This window comes from Pinus tabuliformis, chromosome 6 (genome assembly GCF_031772625.1).
Source record: "Pinus tabuliformis cultivar Carrire ecotype Pingquan chromosome 6, CPIR1, whole genome shotgun sequence".
Lineage (NCBI taxonomy): Eukaryota > Viridiplantae > Streptophyta > Pinopsida > Pinales > Pinaceae > Pinus > Pinus tabuliformis.
The window spans coordinates 630,644,615-630,661,566 of record NC_142292.1 but is presented as its reverse complement, the minus strand read 5'-3'; the positions used below and the strand labels follow the sequence as shown (position 1 = coordinate 630,661,566).

General features: G+C 37.5%; 1 protein-coding gene across 1 annotated transcript in view; it reads left to right on the top strand.

The window, feature by feature from the left end:
* LOC149260212 (putative protein phosphatase 2C 44) overlaps nucleotides 1–16,748 on the top strand; it is a 75,023-nt gene extending 58,275 nt beyond the window's left edge. The window contains exons 2-4 of the mRNA XM_089457325.1: nucleotides 5,840–6,101; nucleotides 16,104–16,377; nucleotides 16,549–16,748. Of these exons, the coding sequence (XP_089313451.1) occupies nucleotides 5,840–6,101; nucleotides 16,104–16,377; nucleotides 16,549–16,748 (736 nt within the window). The remainder of the gene's footprint in view (nucleotides 1–5,839; nucleotides 6,102–16,103; nucleotides 16,378–16,548) is intronic.
* Nucleotides 16,749–16,952: the final 204 nt, after the last annotated feature.

The following is a 16,952-nucleotide window of genomic DNA, read 5'->3' as shown; positions in this document are numbered from 1 at the left end:
GAATTGGCAGACATTTTAAACCGACTCTTCAAATCATATAAATCTTCTAACTTAACCACCGATTTAGGTATAGCATTATCAGTGCTATTTTGTTGAATTTGGTGATCATGATGGTCTTCGTCAATTATTTGATTTGAGTAGGATCCTTCAGAAGTGAGGAAATTTACAATGTCAGGGTCATCGTTGAATACTCTCCAGTTGGTGATGTTGTTAGCGATGGATGGTCTAAAAATTAGTTCTATTGAGAACCTATCGGGACTAAAATCTTCGGAGGGAATAAGTCTAGAGGCTACGTTGGCTAACAGGTCTGCGCTCGCATTTTGGAGTCTTGGGATTGACGAAATGTTGAATGCTATGAGATGTGAAGTCAGATCTTGTACTAAATATTGATAGTGCTTTAAATGACTTGACAGGCAATGTATGGTGTTAGTACCTATTTGACGACAATTTCAGAATCTCCAAAGACTTGAAGATACTTAACATTCATCCCGATTGCTTTGTATAGGCCTTGCACCAAGGCTTCGTATTCCGCTGTATTGTTTGTGCAATCAAACTCAAGTCTGCACGTAAGCATGGTCTTGTTCCCATCTGGGTTAACCGGAACGCATCCTGCTCCTGCTCCCTCGTTAGATTTAGAGCCATCAAAATATAATTTCCAAAACAAAGATGTATTTACAGAGTTATCTAAAAAATTAAAACACTTTGAATCATTAGTTTGGGAAAAATTTTCAACTTGGGACACAACTGAATTTTCTAAGTAAGGTGAAGTGTGAGCATTGAAATTGCCGAGGAAAGAATCTACCGAGTAATTGCCTATGATACTGCTATTGTATGCTATTGCTTCGTTCTCTCCTTCCAATTCTGTCACTATGTACTTTTGGTGCAATTCTCGTTCAACCTTTATTTGATTGGGTTTGTCATTGTAGGGTAACCACATGTGCGACCAGTCGGTCGAGAAATATCCGTGGAGTTTCTCGGACCAATCCCTGCTAAGAATTAAACCATATAATTCAGGGATATCAGCTACTAGAATGTCGATAACCTGACATACTTTCGGGTTAGACGACAGTCTTATGGTCACCTGATTAAGTTCACCAATCACTTCGACTTGAGATCGATCAAGTTGAACTATGCACACTGCGGATTTCTGAGGCTGAACATTCAATTTGGCACATATGGATCTGGGTAAAATATTCGTTGAAGCACCCGAATCAACCAAGCAATTATGCACGTTTTTATTGAAAATTTCATAAGTGAGAAGAAAAGGAGGAGTATGAGATCTTGATCTTCCTCCAATCAAGGCAATGTAATTTGGATCAATCTTATTGATCATGTTGGTTGGAGGTCTTCCCATGCTGTGGGAAGCTACAGCTAAAGGTAAAGATGTAGTAGGCACGGAATGTAATTCTTTCATCATTATTTTCTGTTGATGTTTCAATTTTCTCAATTCGTACAGAGTGATATTAGCCCTAGTCTTTTTCATGTCATCGATAATGTTATACTCCATTTCATCCGACACTATCAGTGTTCTTGATGGAGGTACTTGATCTAATTGGACTGGGCTAAATTGGGTTGCTCTAGCGGTTGTTTTCTTTGTTGCAACCTTATCTTTTGTTGCAAGGCTTGAGCCCTTCTGTTTAGGGGTAGTTTGGGGAGGATCAAGTTGATTTTTGCTTCGTGTGCTAACCAGAAATTATTCTTGATCTTCTTCTTGTGGGAGGATGAAATCCCACATTCCTTGTAGTTCCACAACTTCTTCATCATCGGTTTGCCCTTTAGTGGTATTCTCTTCTTCTTCTTCTTCTTCAGATTCGACATTTGAGACAGCATTGGGTGGTTTCACCTCCATGGGAAGGTTTCTTTTAAAAGATCTGTAGGGCTTTTTTGAAGAAGTTTCTGCTACTTGTTTTCTTATGTCAATCATCTTGTTGGACATGGCCTTTAACACCTTTTGTAATCCTTCCATATCGAAAGGATCTTTCGTTTGCTTCTTCTTGGTGTCTTCTTTGAAAGAGATTTTCTTAGATTTGTGTTCTTCTATTGCAGATCTCTTTTCTAGGGCAACTACGCGTTTTTCTACTACTAATGCCTCAGTTAAGTTTTCAACTAAGGTCGTCTTCTTTGCCCTATCTACGAAGATGGCCAAGTTATAGGGTAAGGCTGTGATGTACCATTCACATCTTACTTCCTCGCTGGGTTGAGAAGCAGCGGGAACCTTGTTGAGGATCTTGTTGAACCGTAAATTGAAATCTTTAATGGGTTCTCTAGCCCTAGCTTTAAGATTAGATAGGTCATTGATCAATGTCGCTGTTGATCTGTCATCGCCAAACTTGGTGAGGAATTGACTTTGAAAAATGTCCCAACTTGTGATGGACCCGGAAGGTAACGAAAAGTACCATGACCCGGCTGTTCCTTGCATTGTGTAAGGAAAAAGTCGGACGACAGCATCCTCGTTGGTAACTCCGTTGAGATTAACAGAAAGCATGAAATTATTGATATGCTCTTCAGCTAGCATGCCTGCTTCTGGATTGAACTTGGGTAGCCACTTCTCAGGATGGGCCAGTATTGGGCTCAGGGGTGGAGGCATTAAAACCGCCCCAGGATTGTTCCATGGAGACTGGGCCATCGTTGAGCCGCTAGTTAATGAGAGTGCAGAAGACGGTCCCTGATGCTGAGAAGATAAAGGTATTATGATCTTTGATGATTGAAGAGGAAGTGTTGTGGAAGATGGATGAGTGATTTGGGATGAGGATGTGGGTGGTTGACTTCGCGGTGAGGGTGTTGAAATGGACGAAGTGGATCAAAGAGTCTCACAGTCAGACTCTGGTGGTGCTTTCCTTGCTCTTTTCCTAGTAGGGAGAGGGAGTTCACTTGGTTGAATACCAAATTTTTCACTCTTCAATCTAGTCAGAGGATGAGCAGGATTGTACTGCGAAGTCACGCTGCTGTTAGATTTATCAGACCTATGAGAAAAAATAGAGAATCCCTAGAGTTTATGGATCAAAGTTTGAATTTCAGGGGGTTCAATAATAAGTTGGTCTGATATATTGGAGTAGGTAGCAGTGGTGGATACTCGAGCGACTTCTAACTCCGGGTTTAACCGTAGTGGAGAACTCGGGGGAGTTAATGAGGGTGATTTACTCTCAGAATGGAATTTAGATTTTGACTTAGTTGCCATTCATAGTTCGTGCCCTCCTTCTATCACCAAATATGTTGAGGGCCCCGAAATCGGGTCAAAAACAAGGGGGATACCCACCCGGTTGGGAACCTGGTTGGCGGCTCCGTGCCCGTTTGGTGTAGCGGGTCCGACTGGGGATGATGGGACCAGCTTCCCAATCTAAAAGATGTGTGTGTGTGTGTGTAGATTTTGAAGATACTAATCTAAAGGTAATTTTAAACTAATTTAATTCTAGACTCTAAACTGACTCTATGCTACTGTAATCTAGCAAAAACAGCACATCTAATCTATACTAACCCAAGGTAAAATTCTTTCATTATCCGATCTAAAAATATTTCATATAACAACTGGTAATAAAGATCATTCAACTATCATAAGAATATAAATCAATTCAGATGAACCATTCTGCATAAGAAGTTAGGCAAAACAGTTGTGAACAACATATCGCATAATCAGTTATTCACATGTCAAGCACAAACAAATGATTCCACCGTACAAAAGTGCCAAATGGTAATCCAGACATTCATACATTAACATATAAACAAATCAGCTGTATATCACTCTAAGAATATGAGCAGAAATTAATCAAGAGATAAAAGTACCATTTATGACTGATTTTCACTCACAAACTTCAAGCAATAACGATTTATCTCTACTTACTTCTAACATCTACTAAGAGTACAGAAGTGCAACATCAGTAGCAGACATTAAAATGTAAACATAAATAAATCTCGATCCATCCATTCATCAAAAACCCCCTCCGAGGGTGCAAAAGTGCATGTTCTGAGGACAAGTTTTTTGACAAATTTCTGGACCCTTCTCCGAATGCCATCAGAAGGGTTAAATACTACTAACTAACTAATCTTAATTACACAAATTTAGGGAACGGCTTCAAATGACCACCCTTTTACTAAAGCAAATTTATTTCTAAAAATTGAATCTAATTTCTAACCGTTTCTGTATCTGCTCCTTAGTGCTGTAAGCAATGTGAGGTTCGCCTGGAAAGAGTTGGCTGGTTGTCTTTTCCTTTTGCTCGGGCTATAAAAGTAGAAATAACAAAAGCTGGCACCTCTTTCTGACAAACTAGAAGATATTTTTGAAAATCTTCCTCTGACTGGGTGTTTTTTGCTGTGCGTATACTTAGTATAACCCAGATTTCTTTCAAACTGATTGTGTTGTTGCTATTTCGGTTTCCGACCATGTGAATGACTCAATGAGTTAGGGATTTCGTTGCCTCAACAATCTTACGTAGTGAAAATTGCTTCCATTCTTTGTTCGAGGCTTTTCTGAAGCATCATCCCTTTTCAACGTTTTTCTTTTTGCTTTATCCAATCTGAGCTTCAGGATCTTTTGTAAACATGCTGCTTTTGTCCGCCTTTGACTCTGAGCCTTGGATAGTCTATTTTCATCAGTGCCTATGGAGTGATACTCTGGAATCTGCGGCTCTTCTGCATGCGGTATTCATTTGCGAAGGCATCTCCTCTCTGTTCTTCAAGTATTGGCGCTTTCCCCTTTTCCTTGGATGTCTCCTGCATATAGATTTATATTAGTTGCTCCCTTACAGTTTACGCAAAGGAAAAGAGACATGACGAAAATATTGACATGAAAGCTTTAAACTCTAATGAATGCATAATCACGACACTCATAATGACTTGACTCTTCGAAAAACGCAACACGATCATCTTTGGGTACTCAGGCGTGCAATCATTAATTTCCCTTAAGGTGCGCGCTCGATTTTGGGTTTACAGATCATGCCGAAGAAACTTTGCGATGAGTGGTTTCTGCGATTCGTATCGCAGCAATTAATATTCTCATTCGTCGCAGATCACAAATCACAAAATTGCAGTTTGTAGGATCGCAGATCGCAAATCGCAATATCGCAATTTTCATTTGCTCGTTGTGTGTTGTTTAGGCGACGTTGCGATATGCGACATCGCATATGGGCCGTCGGCGATTCCTTTTTATTTTCTTTTAAGGGCACTTTCAAAATATGCGATGCGATGAATTTCTCATCGCTTCTTTGTATCTTATTTACGTGCATAGGAAAACTCTTCACTCTCTCTTTGCGATGCGATATAGCTCTTAGGGAGTTAAATACAAAAATTTTGATAAAAATATTTTTGAGATTTTTTGTTAAGGGTCCCCCTTTGCTTGATATTATTTCTAATACTAATCAAAGAGGGGGTTTGTTGGTGACCACAACAGAAGGGACACCAACCTCCCTGTGGCACTTTTTCAATATAGATGATAGATAAATGCCTTCAAAGATATAAAAAAACAGAGTGAAGGGTAGTATAAGAAAAACATGCATGTTCTAAACCACAAGCATGACCAAGGTTACTATGCATGTTGTAATGAACATGACCCCAACCACTGCAACCCTTGCACCACCAAACACCTAAAATTATCCTTGGAAACTCAAAAGAATCAATAAAAACTACCAAATTCGGTTGTGAGATATAAATTTGTATATTCTTACCATATGCATTGCCAAATTGTGTTCCATCGTGGAATCCTACGACAATTGCAAGGCAGATAACCATGAGAACATAGTTAACTTCAGGTGAATATATCTAACCCTCGTAATTTTGTGAGGTATGAACAATATTCACTCGAGGGAAGCTGTAATCAATGCTTGATTGGCTACAATGGCTGCTAAAGTGGCAACAATACGGCAACTGGCTTCACTCCATCCTCATCTGATACAGGAGAAGGACGCTGCAAGTTACAAAACAATAAAGTAATTCATGGATTTCATTTAGTGAAGGGTAAAACAAGGCATGATATGGAGGAGTACCATGTCACAGAGTATAGGCATGTAGAAGATCATGATTTGGGGCTTTTTGCTATCTTTGACGGACATTTGGGACATGACGTCCCATGTTACTTACAATCAAATCTTTTTGACAACATTTTAAATGAGGTAGGTATGAAGTGCTCGTGCCTTGGATGGTCATCTCAAATTTTCTTGGCCTTTTGCAAGATTTTGTATTGCATTTCAACTGTTTCCGTAAATTTTTGAACTGATCAACTTTATTTAATTTTGTATGATGATGTTTTAATACATTTTTTAAACATTTTTTTAAAGGGTTTTATTAAAACTAGTGTAGATTCATCAAATTTGGGTTCATCAAGTACTGAGAGGGATCAAATTTCTTGAGGTGTAAATTTTTATTATTATTTGATCTCTCTTGGTATTTTGACAGATCCGGGTTTAATATGGATCTATGCTATTTTATTTATTTTTTAGATATTTCCGTATATATATATATATATATATATATATATATATATATATATATATATATATATATAGATATATATGTAACAACATCTATGTCATACTGGGTTGTAGAGCACCTTGTTACTCTCGGTGCAATTCCCAAGAAAATACTATATTTTTCTTTTGGTACACTGACCTTCCAATTCATGAAGTAAAACTTATGATGAGTGTGCCTTTCGTCCCTAAATGTGTAAAATTTTTACAGCTAAGAATAACTGCAAGTAATATTGATAATTTATAAAATTTAAATTTCTCAAAAAAGAAATGTTATTAGTTTATTTAATAATATTACTAATTTAAAAATTTTAAATACTGTGTGGAGTTCAAAGATTTTAGTGTCTATTTTATTTACGGTGGTTTTGAAGGGTTGTTTTGCAAAAGACACTAATAATACATATATTTAGGTCAATAATTCTAAGCATTCACAATCCATGAAGCCAATTAAAGAGTTTGAAATGTATTTAAAAGCTAGGGGAAAATTAAAATACAAAGGTCAATAGTTAAAACCATTTCTAACCCATCACAATAGAAATTGGAATTTTACTTTGAATCAACTTTTTGTGAGTAATTTATAAACCATGGATATAATATTTTCCAAATACAAATTCCCCAAAACCTATTGAAAGAGAATTTTAAATATCATTTTTCTTCATCAAATCTAAAAAAATTCAGTCATAAATGGTGCGAAAAAAGGCCTTGCCTACTACCACTACATATGGTTAATTCTAATTTTTTAACAGTGAATTACAAAAACACTATTAACAAAACTTCATGCAATGTTCATTATTGAAATGTATGGCATGGGCTAGTTATACACCAACAATTTCAAACATTCACTCTCTATACCAAATAAAATAAAAATAAAATTTGTTTAAAAAAACTAATAAAAAATTAAAATAACAAAATTTATTTTATTACACAATTTTGATGGTACTCAATCCACTATTATTATTATGTATATAGATTTGGGTAAAATTGGATCCTGCTTCTGATATTAAAGATGGGTAAAATTGGATCCTGCTTCTGATATTAAAGATGTAATGTAGAATAAGCCTAGAACCCAATGGCTATTGAGGCCATTGTACCTCAAAAAATTACACTGTACAAAAAAATTATTCAAGTGACACCTTCCATTAATTCCATTTCAGCAAACAACAATCTCAGTTGTATACCATGAACCATGTCGTCAAAATTTTGAGGTTCAGGGTAAATAACCGAGATTGCTTTTGATGAAACGGAACTGATGGGAGGTTTCGCTCGAATAGTTGTTTTGTACAGTTTAATTTCTTGATGTACATTTGGATTACATGGTTCATGGTATGTAACTGAGATTCCCGTTGCACAGATGGAATTGATAGTAGATGTCTCTTGAATACTTGTATTGTACAGTGTAATTTCTCGATGCACATTGGCCTCAAATATAGAAAAGAAAGTATAGACACTAAGTGCTCACTCCTACATGAGGATCTGAATTGGTGATAGTTAGTCCTGGCTATTTAGTATTGTTTTTATATTACAGTACCATTTCCTATTAACAGACGACAGAAGATAAGATAAGACTTGTTTTATTAATGGTAGTGGGTGACCAAAAGAGAGGTCAATGGGGCTCAAAAGTACACCAGTTACAACATACTGTGCAAGTGCCCATTAGTTGTCATTACGTATAGATGTAAAAAGTACAGGAAGGAGAAGAAGCATCCACATCTGTATCAATCACTCTATAGCTACCGATGTGCTGCTTGATAATGTGACCTAGGGAGTGCCTGGGTAGTACCAATCTATAGTCTACATATTTAAATTAGTGCTAGAAACGGGTTTAGCAAATTTTGGTCCTTTCATTAGTTGAGTAGGGTTTGATTCCCAACTTAAATTGTAATCTAGAATGAGATTCTTGATTTTTTCCACAATGAAACTCTCTAAATTAGCTAATTTGTAAGTCTATTTCAATTATTACCAACCTATATCCTTTCTGAGTTGGATGATAGGTATCACGCCTCGTTACCAAATGCATATATTTTTTATTATCTTATTTTTGAGCCCTCGGGTTGGTTTGATTGGCCTTGGAGTTAGACATTGAACTTCTCAGAAATGGGATGTCACAAGTGCAACTCTTACGATTCCTTTGGGGTTATGCACTGTAATTAATGCTGATGGTCTACCTGGTTTACCATCGATGAATCACGGGGAATACTTGTAATCAATGCTGATGGTCTACCTGGTTTACCATTTATGAATCATGGGGAATACTTGTAATCAATGCTGATGGTCTACCTGGTTTAGCATCTATGAATCATAGCGAATACTTGGAAGCTCTCTGTGAATTTAACAACATCTATTTAAATTTTATAGTTGATTGTATTGTGACATGTATTGTTTTGCTAGCACTAGTCAATCAAAAATTAAAATTATACATTAAATTGGAGAAGGTTCAAAGTTTCTTTACATTTTCCAAATTGCATATGTTTATCTCAATTGCCTAACTTGATTGTAACTTGTGAAACAATTTCGTTTTCTCCTCTATTATTTCTATTATGGTGTTTCTACTTGCATTGACTTCATGGGTTAATTTCCTATGTTTTTTCTTTGGCATATGATATATATTGTTAATTGTAACAATGATTTGCATCTATGAACAAGATTATTCTAGTTGTGATATATCGCCATGTCCATTTCTCAAACCTCAAAGGCGAAGATTCTCCAACATTTTACTTCTCACATATAATGAATTTCTTGTTTTTCCCCATCATATTTCTAGTTGAATATGTTTCATGCGTAAATCCACTATTTTTTAAATAGCTTAAACTGTTCATATATTTCCTGTTGGCATTATGAGATAAGTGTTGTCCTTGATGGCAAACCTCACTGATGACAAATCATAGTACAGAAGGTCAGCAACAAGGAATTGATGATCAGACTATAAGAAGAAGAGAAAGTTCATACACGCAGGTTGGCTTCAGCAAAAGCGCGTGTATGTGGAAAAGTACCTTTGGTCCATGGCGGTTATTCCTTGGAAGTTGTGCCTATGGTTTTGGACCTTGGCGTCTCGGCAGACGTGTTGATCCCTAGTTTTGAAGTTGATGGTATTGGATTTCTATGGTTTTGGCTCTTGGTATTGAACAAGGCCTAAGGCTATATAAGGAGAAGGAAATCATTAGGCAAGCGCATCTGAAATGTCTTGAATATCTGATGAAGCATTAGATCCAGTATGCAGGGTTATGGGTTGATGATGCATTGCTTGATCTGAGCTAAGGAGAGATCTCACCGGTTGATGGAGAACAAGATCTAAGGAGAGATCGGGATCAAATGGTTTGAAATGAACTATCTTTATGATGCTTATTCTAGATCTACATACCGACGCATGCATTGTTCTATAAGTGTTATGAATATGACTGATGTCTGGTACAGCTGCAAGTTATGAGAAATTATTTTTAGATCTGTACACAGGTTGTCTTTGGAAAAAGCGCGTATACACGCGGGTTTGATTCATCGAAGTAGCGTATACATTGTAAAGCTTGATATTTGAAGTTGCAGATGGATCTGATGGTTATTACAGAGTTCTGTGTCTGCTCTGTGTTCTGGTGACTGTTGTTAACAGGGTTTCAGTGATTCAGGGTTTGATGATTGTTTTGAGCTTCAATGATAGTTATGGGTCTAGTATGAAAATTGGATGAAAAGTGGCCTTTCAGATTATGTGTTGTGCTTCAGTGTATCCAGTATGAAAATTGATGAAACGTGGTACCTGGAGGAGAGAAGATTGTAGGCAAGCACCTACGTACTAGTATCTAAGCTAGTACAAAAGCTAAGGGAGATCTTTGGAGCATTGTAGCAGGTAGCAGCCTGTGTACTAGTAAATGGATCGGCTAGTACAAAAGCAAAGGGGGTTGTAGCTCCCGTACTGGTATAAGACTGCACCAGTACAAATATTGTAAAAGTATTTTCTTATTAAGAAGAAGATTGAGATGACTTGCAGCAGGTGGTTTTCACCCACATTGGGTTTCCACCTTATATCTTTGTGTTCATGTGTGTGGCTTTTGTGTGATGATATGTTCTGTTATACTGCACCTGTTTACTGTTAATATGGTTAATAATGTTCTGATGCATTTACTGAAGATAAGCTAACTGAGATTTCTGGATATACGCTAGTTGCTTTAGACACAGCAGCGTGTACACGTGGGTTCACTTAACTGAAGTAGCGTATATGTTTTTGAGCATTGAAAAAGTTTTATTGATCTGATAATACTGATTCACCCCCCCCCCTCTCAGTATTATTTCCAACAATTGGTATCAGAGCAGGTCCTTTGATAGAAGCTTGATCGCTTGAAGGAGATTCATGGAACAATGGGAAAGAAGCTTAAGAAGAAAGCTCATAAGAAGAAGAAGACATCTCAGAAGGACTATGACAATGGGAGAATCGATTGGGGATTAGGTATAAGAGGCTCTTCAGATTCAGAATCAGATTCAGAATCATTATCAGGTATGAATGTGTTATCCTCTGATGTTCCTGCTATATTTCCTTGTGAAAGTGATGGAAGTGATAGTGAAACTACTGAACATGCTTTTATGGGTGAGCAAGAAAAGTATCAAATAGAGGCAGTATTTAGAAGGCTTACAGACAAAGTTAAAGATCAACAAGATCTATTGAACAAAAGGGAATGTGCTTTCAAAGAAGAAGTTACCAAACTAAAGGCCCAACTAGAAGAAGGAAACAAGGTAAGAAAGCTACTCAAGGACAAGGAAGACCAATGTCAAAAATTGCAGCATGAAGTGACATCATTAAGAAAAGAAGTCAACGAAAGAAGCACAACCATCAAGAAACTCAAAGATAGATCCAGCTACTATGAAAATCTTGAAGCTACGATCCTCTCACTAAAGGAAGATCTTGAAGAATCCAAGAAGCAGAATGAAGATCTACACCAAGCAATTGAAAAACAAGACAACGAAGTCATCAGCTTAAAATCACAGTTGGAATGTGCCTTCAGAGTTCGTCAAATTCAGCAGGATCTGTATGAAAAGCAAGAAAAGGAGATACTCAATCTAAGGCAACAAATGGAAGAAGGAAGAAAAGATGGAGAAGACATGAAGAAGCAATGTCTAGAAAAGGAGGAACAACTTCAAGTTGAGGTAAATATCTTGAAAGGTAAATTAGAAGAAAAGGATAAACTTTTGAGATTTCAAGATAGTACTAAAGCCTTGGATGATATTCTTAGTAGTCAAAGGTCTCCTGCAATCAAGACTGGTCTTGGTTTTCATGAATCTGTTGAAGGTGAATCTAGCTCACAAGGTGAGGCAAGGAACTCTAAAGAGAAAACTAAAATGATCAAAAGGGAGATGAAAGGTCAACCCCATCAACAATCAAGGAAAGAGACTCCTCAAAGAAAATCGTTTACTCCTCCTATGAATAATGTTGAATGTTATGTATGTCATAATCTTGGACATGTTGCAGCTAGATGTGGAAGAAGAAGGGTTCAAGACCATCATGTAGAAAGATCATCACATTCAAGGTACTTTAATGGATATTGCTTTGCTTGCAATATGTTTGGTCACAAAGCTGCTGATTGCTACAGGAGGAATATGGAATATGTAAGATGTTATGCATGTAACACGTTTGGACATATAGCAAAGGAATGCAGGAACAAAGGATGGACATCACACCAAAAGGAGAAAACCTCATCACACTTGAAGTTATGGAGGAAGAAGGAAGTACAGTCAGTACAATGTACTGAGACACATCACAGCACAGACATATCAGACTCAGGGGGAGCTGAAAGTGTAAAACTTCAGCGTTCTGAATCTCATACGCAAGTTCCTTAAAGGGAAGTCGCGTATATACGCGAGTTAGACACTGCAAAGTCGCGTATATATCAGTCTGAGGAAAAGCAGTGGGGACAGGCTCAGAAAAGGGATCTGACATGATTCAGTCCATTATTTGCTCTATTGGTTAATTGTTACAGTCTGTTGAGGATGTGTAAAAATGTTTTGATACCTGTAAGATGTCTAGAAGTGTTTTGATCCTAACTTGATGATGATGATGTCTTGATGCTTATTGCTGATATATGCATGATCAGATCTAACAGATGGCACAGGTTGAGGGGGAGCATATGCCTTTAATAATTCATTGTTGGCATATTCCTTGGTGATGATTCTTATATGGCTAAATGATATATCTTTCTATGATGTGGTTGTGAGTTGTCTATGATAAAATCTCATATGATTCTTGGGGTTACATAGTGGATGATCAGATCAGATTTATGGTTGATTCTTTGATGATGCATATATGGTGCTTACATGGTGATCTTCATAAGGACAAGGAGAAGTACAAAGCTTGAATATACATCTTCCTCACTTGATGATGGGTCACTCATATACTTCTGCTGTCATATGCATAAAGATCATACAGTTATGATGCAGGCACTCTTGTGGATAAGGATTGTTGCTGTTGATGATATCAAGAAGTTTTGTCAAATGAGCTTGAGCTCAAGATACATAGTGCTGATACATGGATGACTACTCAAAGTTGCTGTGTTGGAGACATGGTGATGAGTTCTTATCTATATGATGATAGGTTGATACTTACATATGTTGATTGATGCAGATGTTCCCAAGTAATGATACTTGGATCATGTAGATCTTGACGTTGATGTAATGGCTATGGTGGTTTCACATGTAATGTGAATGATTTCATGATGATGTTTAAAAGGAGGAGTTGACATCTATGTTCAGACATACCTTGCTGCAGGACATTTACAGGTTGTTGATATGAAAATAGTTGTACGCGAGTTTCATAAGGCCAATCCGCGTATATACGCTTGTTTATATGGATGAAGACGCGTATATGGAGTTTTGAAGGAAATCAGCAGGGACAGATGTTGGTTGCAGAAAGTCTGATATGGGTCCGACAGAGATCATCTGGCACAGATTCAGGGGGAGCAGATAATCTTCCAATGATGCATTGTTGGCATTATCTTAAAGCTTTTGGTTCTAGTTCACATTTGTTGTTGGTTTCAAGTGGAACAAAGGCGAAATTGGTTGCTGATCTGAATGGTGATTATCAGATGCTGATAGTAACTTTCGTAAATCTTGGTCTTTCGTCTCTATGTCATATATCTCTTTTGTGGTATCTCTTTCATGGTGTCGAGGTCATGTAACGGCCTATTTTGGTTTCCCCACTATGCCTGGGATGATTGATGCAATATGATTGGTTGTCATATGTCAACTTTTGATGTATCCCCACTTGGTTGGGTGGATGAGTCAATTTTTGTATATCCTCAATTAGTTGAGAGATGGATGTATGTATGAGTCTTTGGTGATAGGAAGGTCTTTTATGATGTATAGAGTCATGTTCTTCTTGAAGAACATCTTTTGCAGATCTTGCCTACAGTCAGGAAGAGCATGTACAACACACTTCAGCGGTACAGAGATTCAGCATGTACTCAGGGGGAGCATGGACAGATTGGTATACCTTGGCATATACAAAGGGGGAGACTATTCAGAGATTTCAGCAGGTACTCAGGGGGAGTATGGACAGTGGAATGATTCAGCAAAGGAAGAGAATATCTTGGTCCACCCTTTGCCCTTGATGTCAAAGGGGGAGAGTGATTTGGTGTTGTTGCCATCAAGTCCAAAGGGGGAGATTGTTGGCATTATGATGCATGTGTTGTACTTGATGGCAACCCTCTCATAGAAGAATATCTCACTTATGTATAACTGGGTGAATCTTCAGAAGAGATATCAGATGTGACTGATGGAGGACAGCTCAAAGGAATCAGATGATAGTTCTAAGTGTGACAAGTTAGCTTTGCCATCAAGTCCAAAGGGGGAGATTGTTGGCATTATGAGATAAGTGTTGTCCTTGATGGCAAACCTCACTGATGACAAATCATAGTACAGAAGGTCAGCAGCAAGGAATTGATGATCAGACTATAAGAAGAAGAGAAAGTTCATACACGCAGGTTGGCTTCAGCAAAAGCGCGTGTATGTGGAAAAGTACCTTTGGTCCATGGCGGTTATTCCTTGGAAGTTGTGCCTATGGTTTTGGACCTTGGCATCTCGGCGGACGTGTTGATCCCTAGTTTTGAAGTTGATGGTATTGGATTTCTATGGTTTTGGCTCTTGGTATTGAACAAGGCCTAAGGCTATATAAGGAGAAGGAAATCATTAGGCAAGCGCATCTGAAATGTCTTGAATATCTGATGAAGCATTAGATCCAGTATGCAGGGTTATGGGTTGATGATGCATTGCTTGATCTGAGCTAAGGAGAGATCTCACCGGTTGATGGAGAACAAGATCTAAGGAGAGATCGGGATCAAATGGTTTGAAATGAACTATCTTTATGATGCTTATTCTAGATCTACATACCGACGCATGCATTGTTCTATAAGTGTTATGAATATGACTGATGTCTGGTACAGCTGCAAGTTATGAGAAATTATTTTTAGATCTGTACGCGGGTTGTCTTTGGAAAAAGCGCGTATACATGCGGGTTTGATTCATCGAAGTAGCGTATACATTGTAAAGCTTGATATTTGAAGTTGCAGATGGATCTGATGGTTATTACAGAGTTCTGTGTCTGCTCTGTGTTCTGGTGACTGATGTTAACAGGGTTTCAGTGATTCAGGGTTTGATGATTGTTTTGAGCTTCAATGATATTTATGGGTCCAATATGAAAATTGGATGAAAAGTGGCCTTTCAGATTATGTGTTGTGCTTCAGTGTATCCAGTATGAAAATTGATGAAACGTGGTACCTGGAGGAGAGAAGATTGTAGGCAAGCACCTACGTACTAGTATCTAAGCTAGTACAAAAGCTAAGGGAGATCTTTGGAGCATTGTAGCAGGTAGCAGCCTGTGTACTAGTAAATGGATCGGCTAGTACAAAAGCAAAGGGGGTTGTAGCTCCCGTACTGGTATAAGACTGCACCAGTACAAATATTTTAAAAGTATTTTCTTATTAAGAAGAAGATTGAGATGACTTGCAGCAGGTGGTTTTCACCCACATTGGGTTTCCACCTTATATCTTTGTGTTCATGTGTGTGGCTTTTGTGTGATGATATGTTCTGTTATACTGCACCTGTTTACTGTTAATATGGTTAATAATGTTCTGATGCATTTACTGAAGATAAGCTAACTGAGATTTCTGGATATACGCTAGTTGCTTTAGACAGCAGCGTGTACACGCGGGTTCACTTAACTGAAGTAGCGTATATGTTTTTGAGCATTGAAAAAGTTTTATTGATCTGATAATACTGATTCACCCCCCCCTCTCAGTATTATTTCCAACATTTCCTATACTTATATGTTCATGTGTCTCTTGCACCTATCTAAAGAAAAAACATCTAGTAGTAGCATTACGTCATGGCATAAAGCAATAGTGCTTCCTTATTGCAAAAATTGCATTTGCGACAAATCGTTATCATTTTTGGTAATTTCCTTCATTTATATAAATATGATGGTTCTCAAATGACTCTTCAGAAAAAAATTGTATATCAGATGAGATTTCTGACTCTGATGCACATCTAGTAAAATGCTTTTACAACTGATCTGCCATTTGTTGTATTGGTTTTCACTTGCTATTTCCAAAGTTTCGTATGGTGTAAAATGATAATTAAGTATTTTAATGCTGACAAGTATCTCTGGTAATAATGGAGCCGAAGTTCTGGATAGACCCAGAAAGTGCCATCAAGAATGCATACAACCAGACCGATGGGAAAATTTTAGCAAAGGCAGCTGATTTAGGGCCCGATGGCTACACAACAGTCACTGCTATTTTAGTTGATGGGAAAAAACTCTTTGTAGCAAATACAAGGGATTCCAGGGCTGTTATGTGTAAAAAAGACACTGTTATTCAACTGACTGTTGATCATGAGGCAAGTATTGAATGCCAAAACATCGAGAAGGGTGGATTTGTGACACTCGTGCTAGGTACCACTACAAATGTTGTATAGAGATTAATTTTAATGAGAACATACTTAAATAATTTTTTGATTTGTAACTTTATAATTCTATCTTAATGTTCTAGCTCAAGAGTAACATTTGAATGGTCACAGGGAGAAATTGTATACTTAATGGCGTTCTTTTTTGATATATTTTGAGATGCACCTCGAGTTAACGGTCAGCTTGCTATAGCTCATGCGTTTGGTGAAAGGAGTCTGAAGCAACATTTAAGTTCAGAACTAGATGTGAGAGACACGACCATAGATGCAACCACAAACTTTCTCATTTTGGCTAGTGATGGATTGTGGAAGGCAAGGGATTTTTTCCAATCATTGACTTATTTGCATAGTTACTGTTAGATGCATATTTTTTTCGTAAACTCATCTCATGGGAGAAAGCATCTAGGAAATTTTTTTATTATTGTATTGTCATTAATTTTACTCGAATACTTCATTTGAATACCAAAGAGGTTTTTTTTTGAAGTTCTTAAAGAAAGATGCCCCAAGTAACTGCATTGCAAAGAGAGGATTTCCTTTCCCTAGGTGCTAGATCCGAGGGGTATT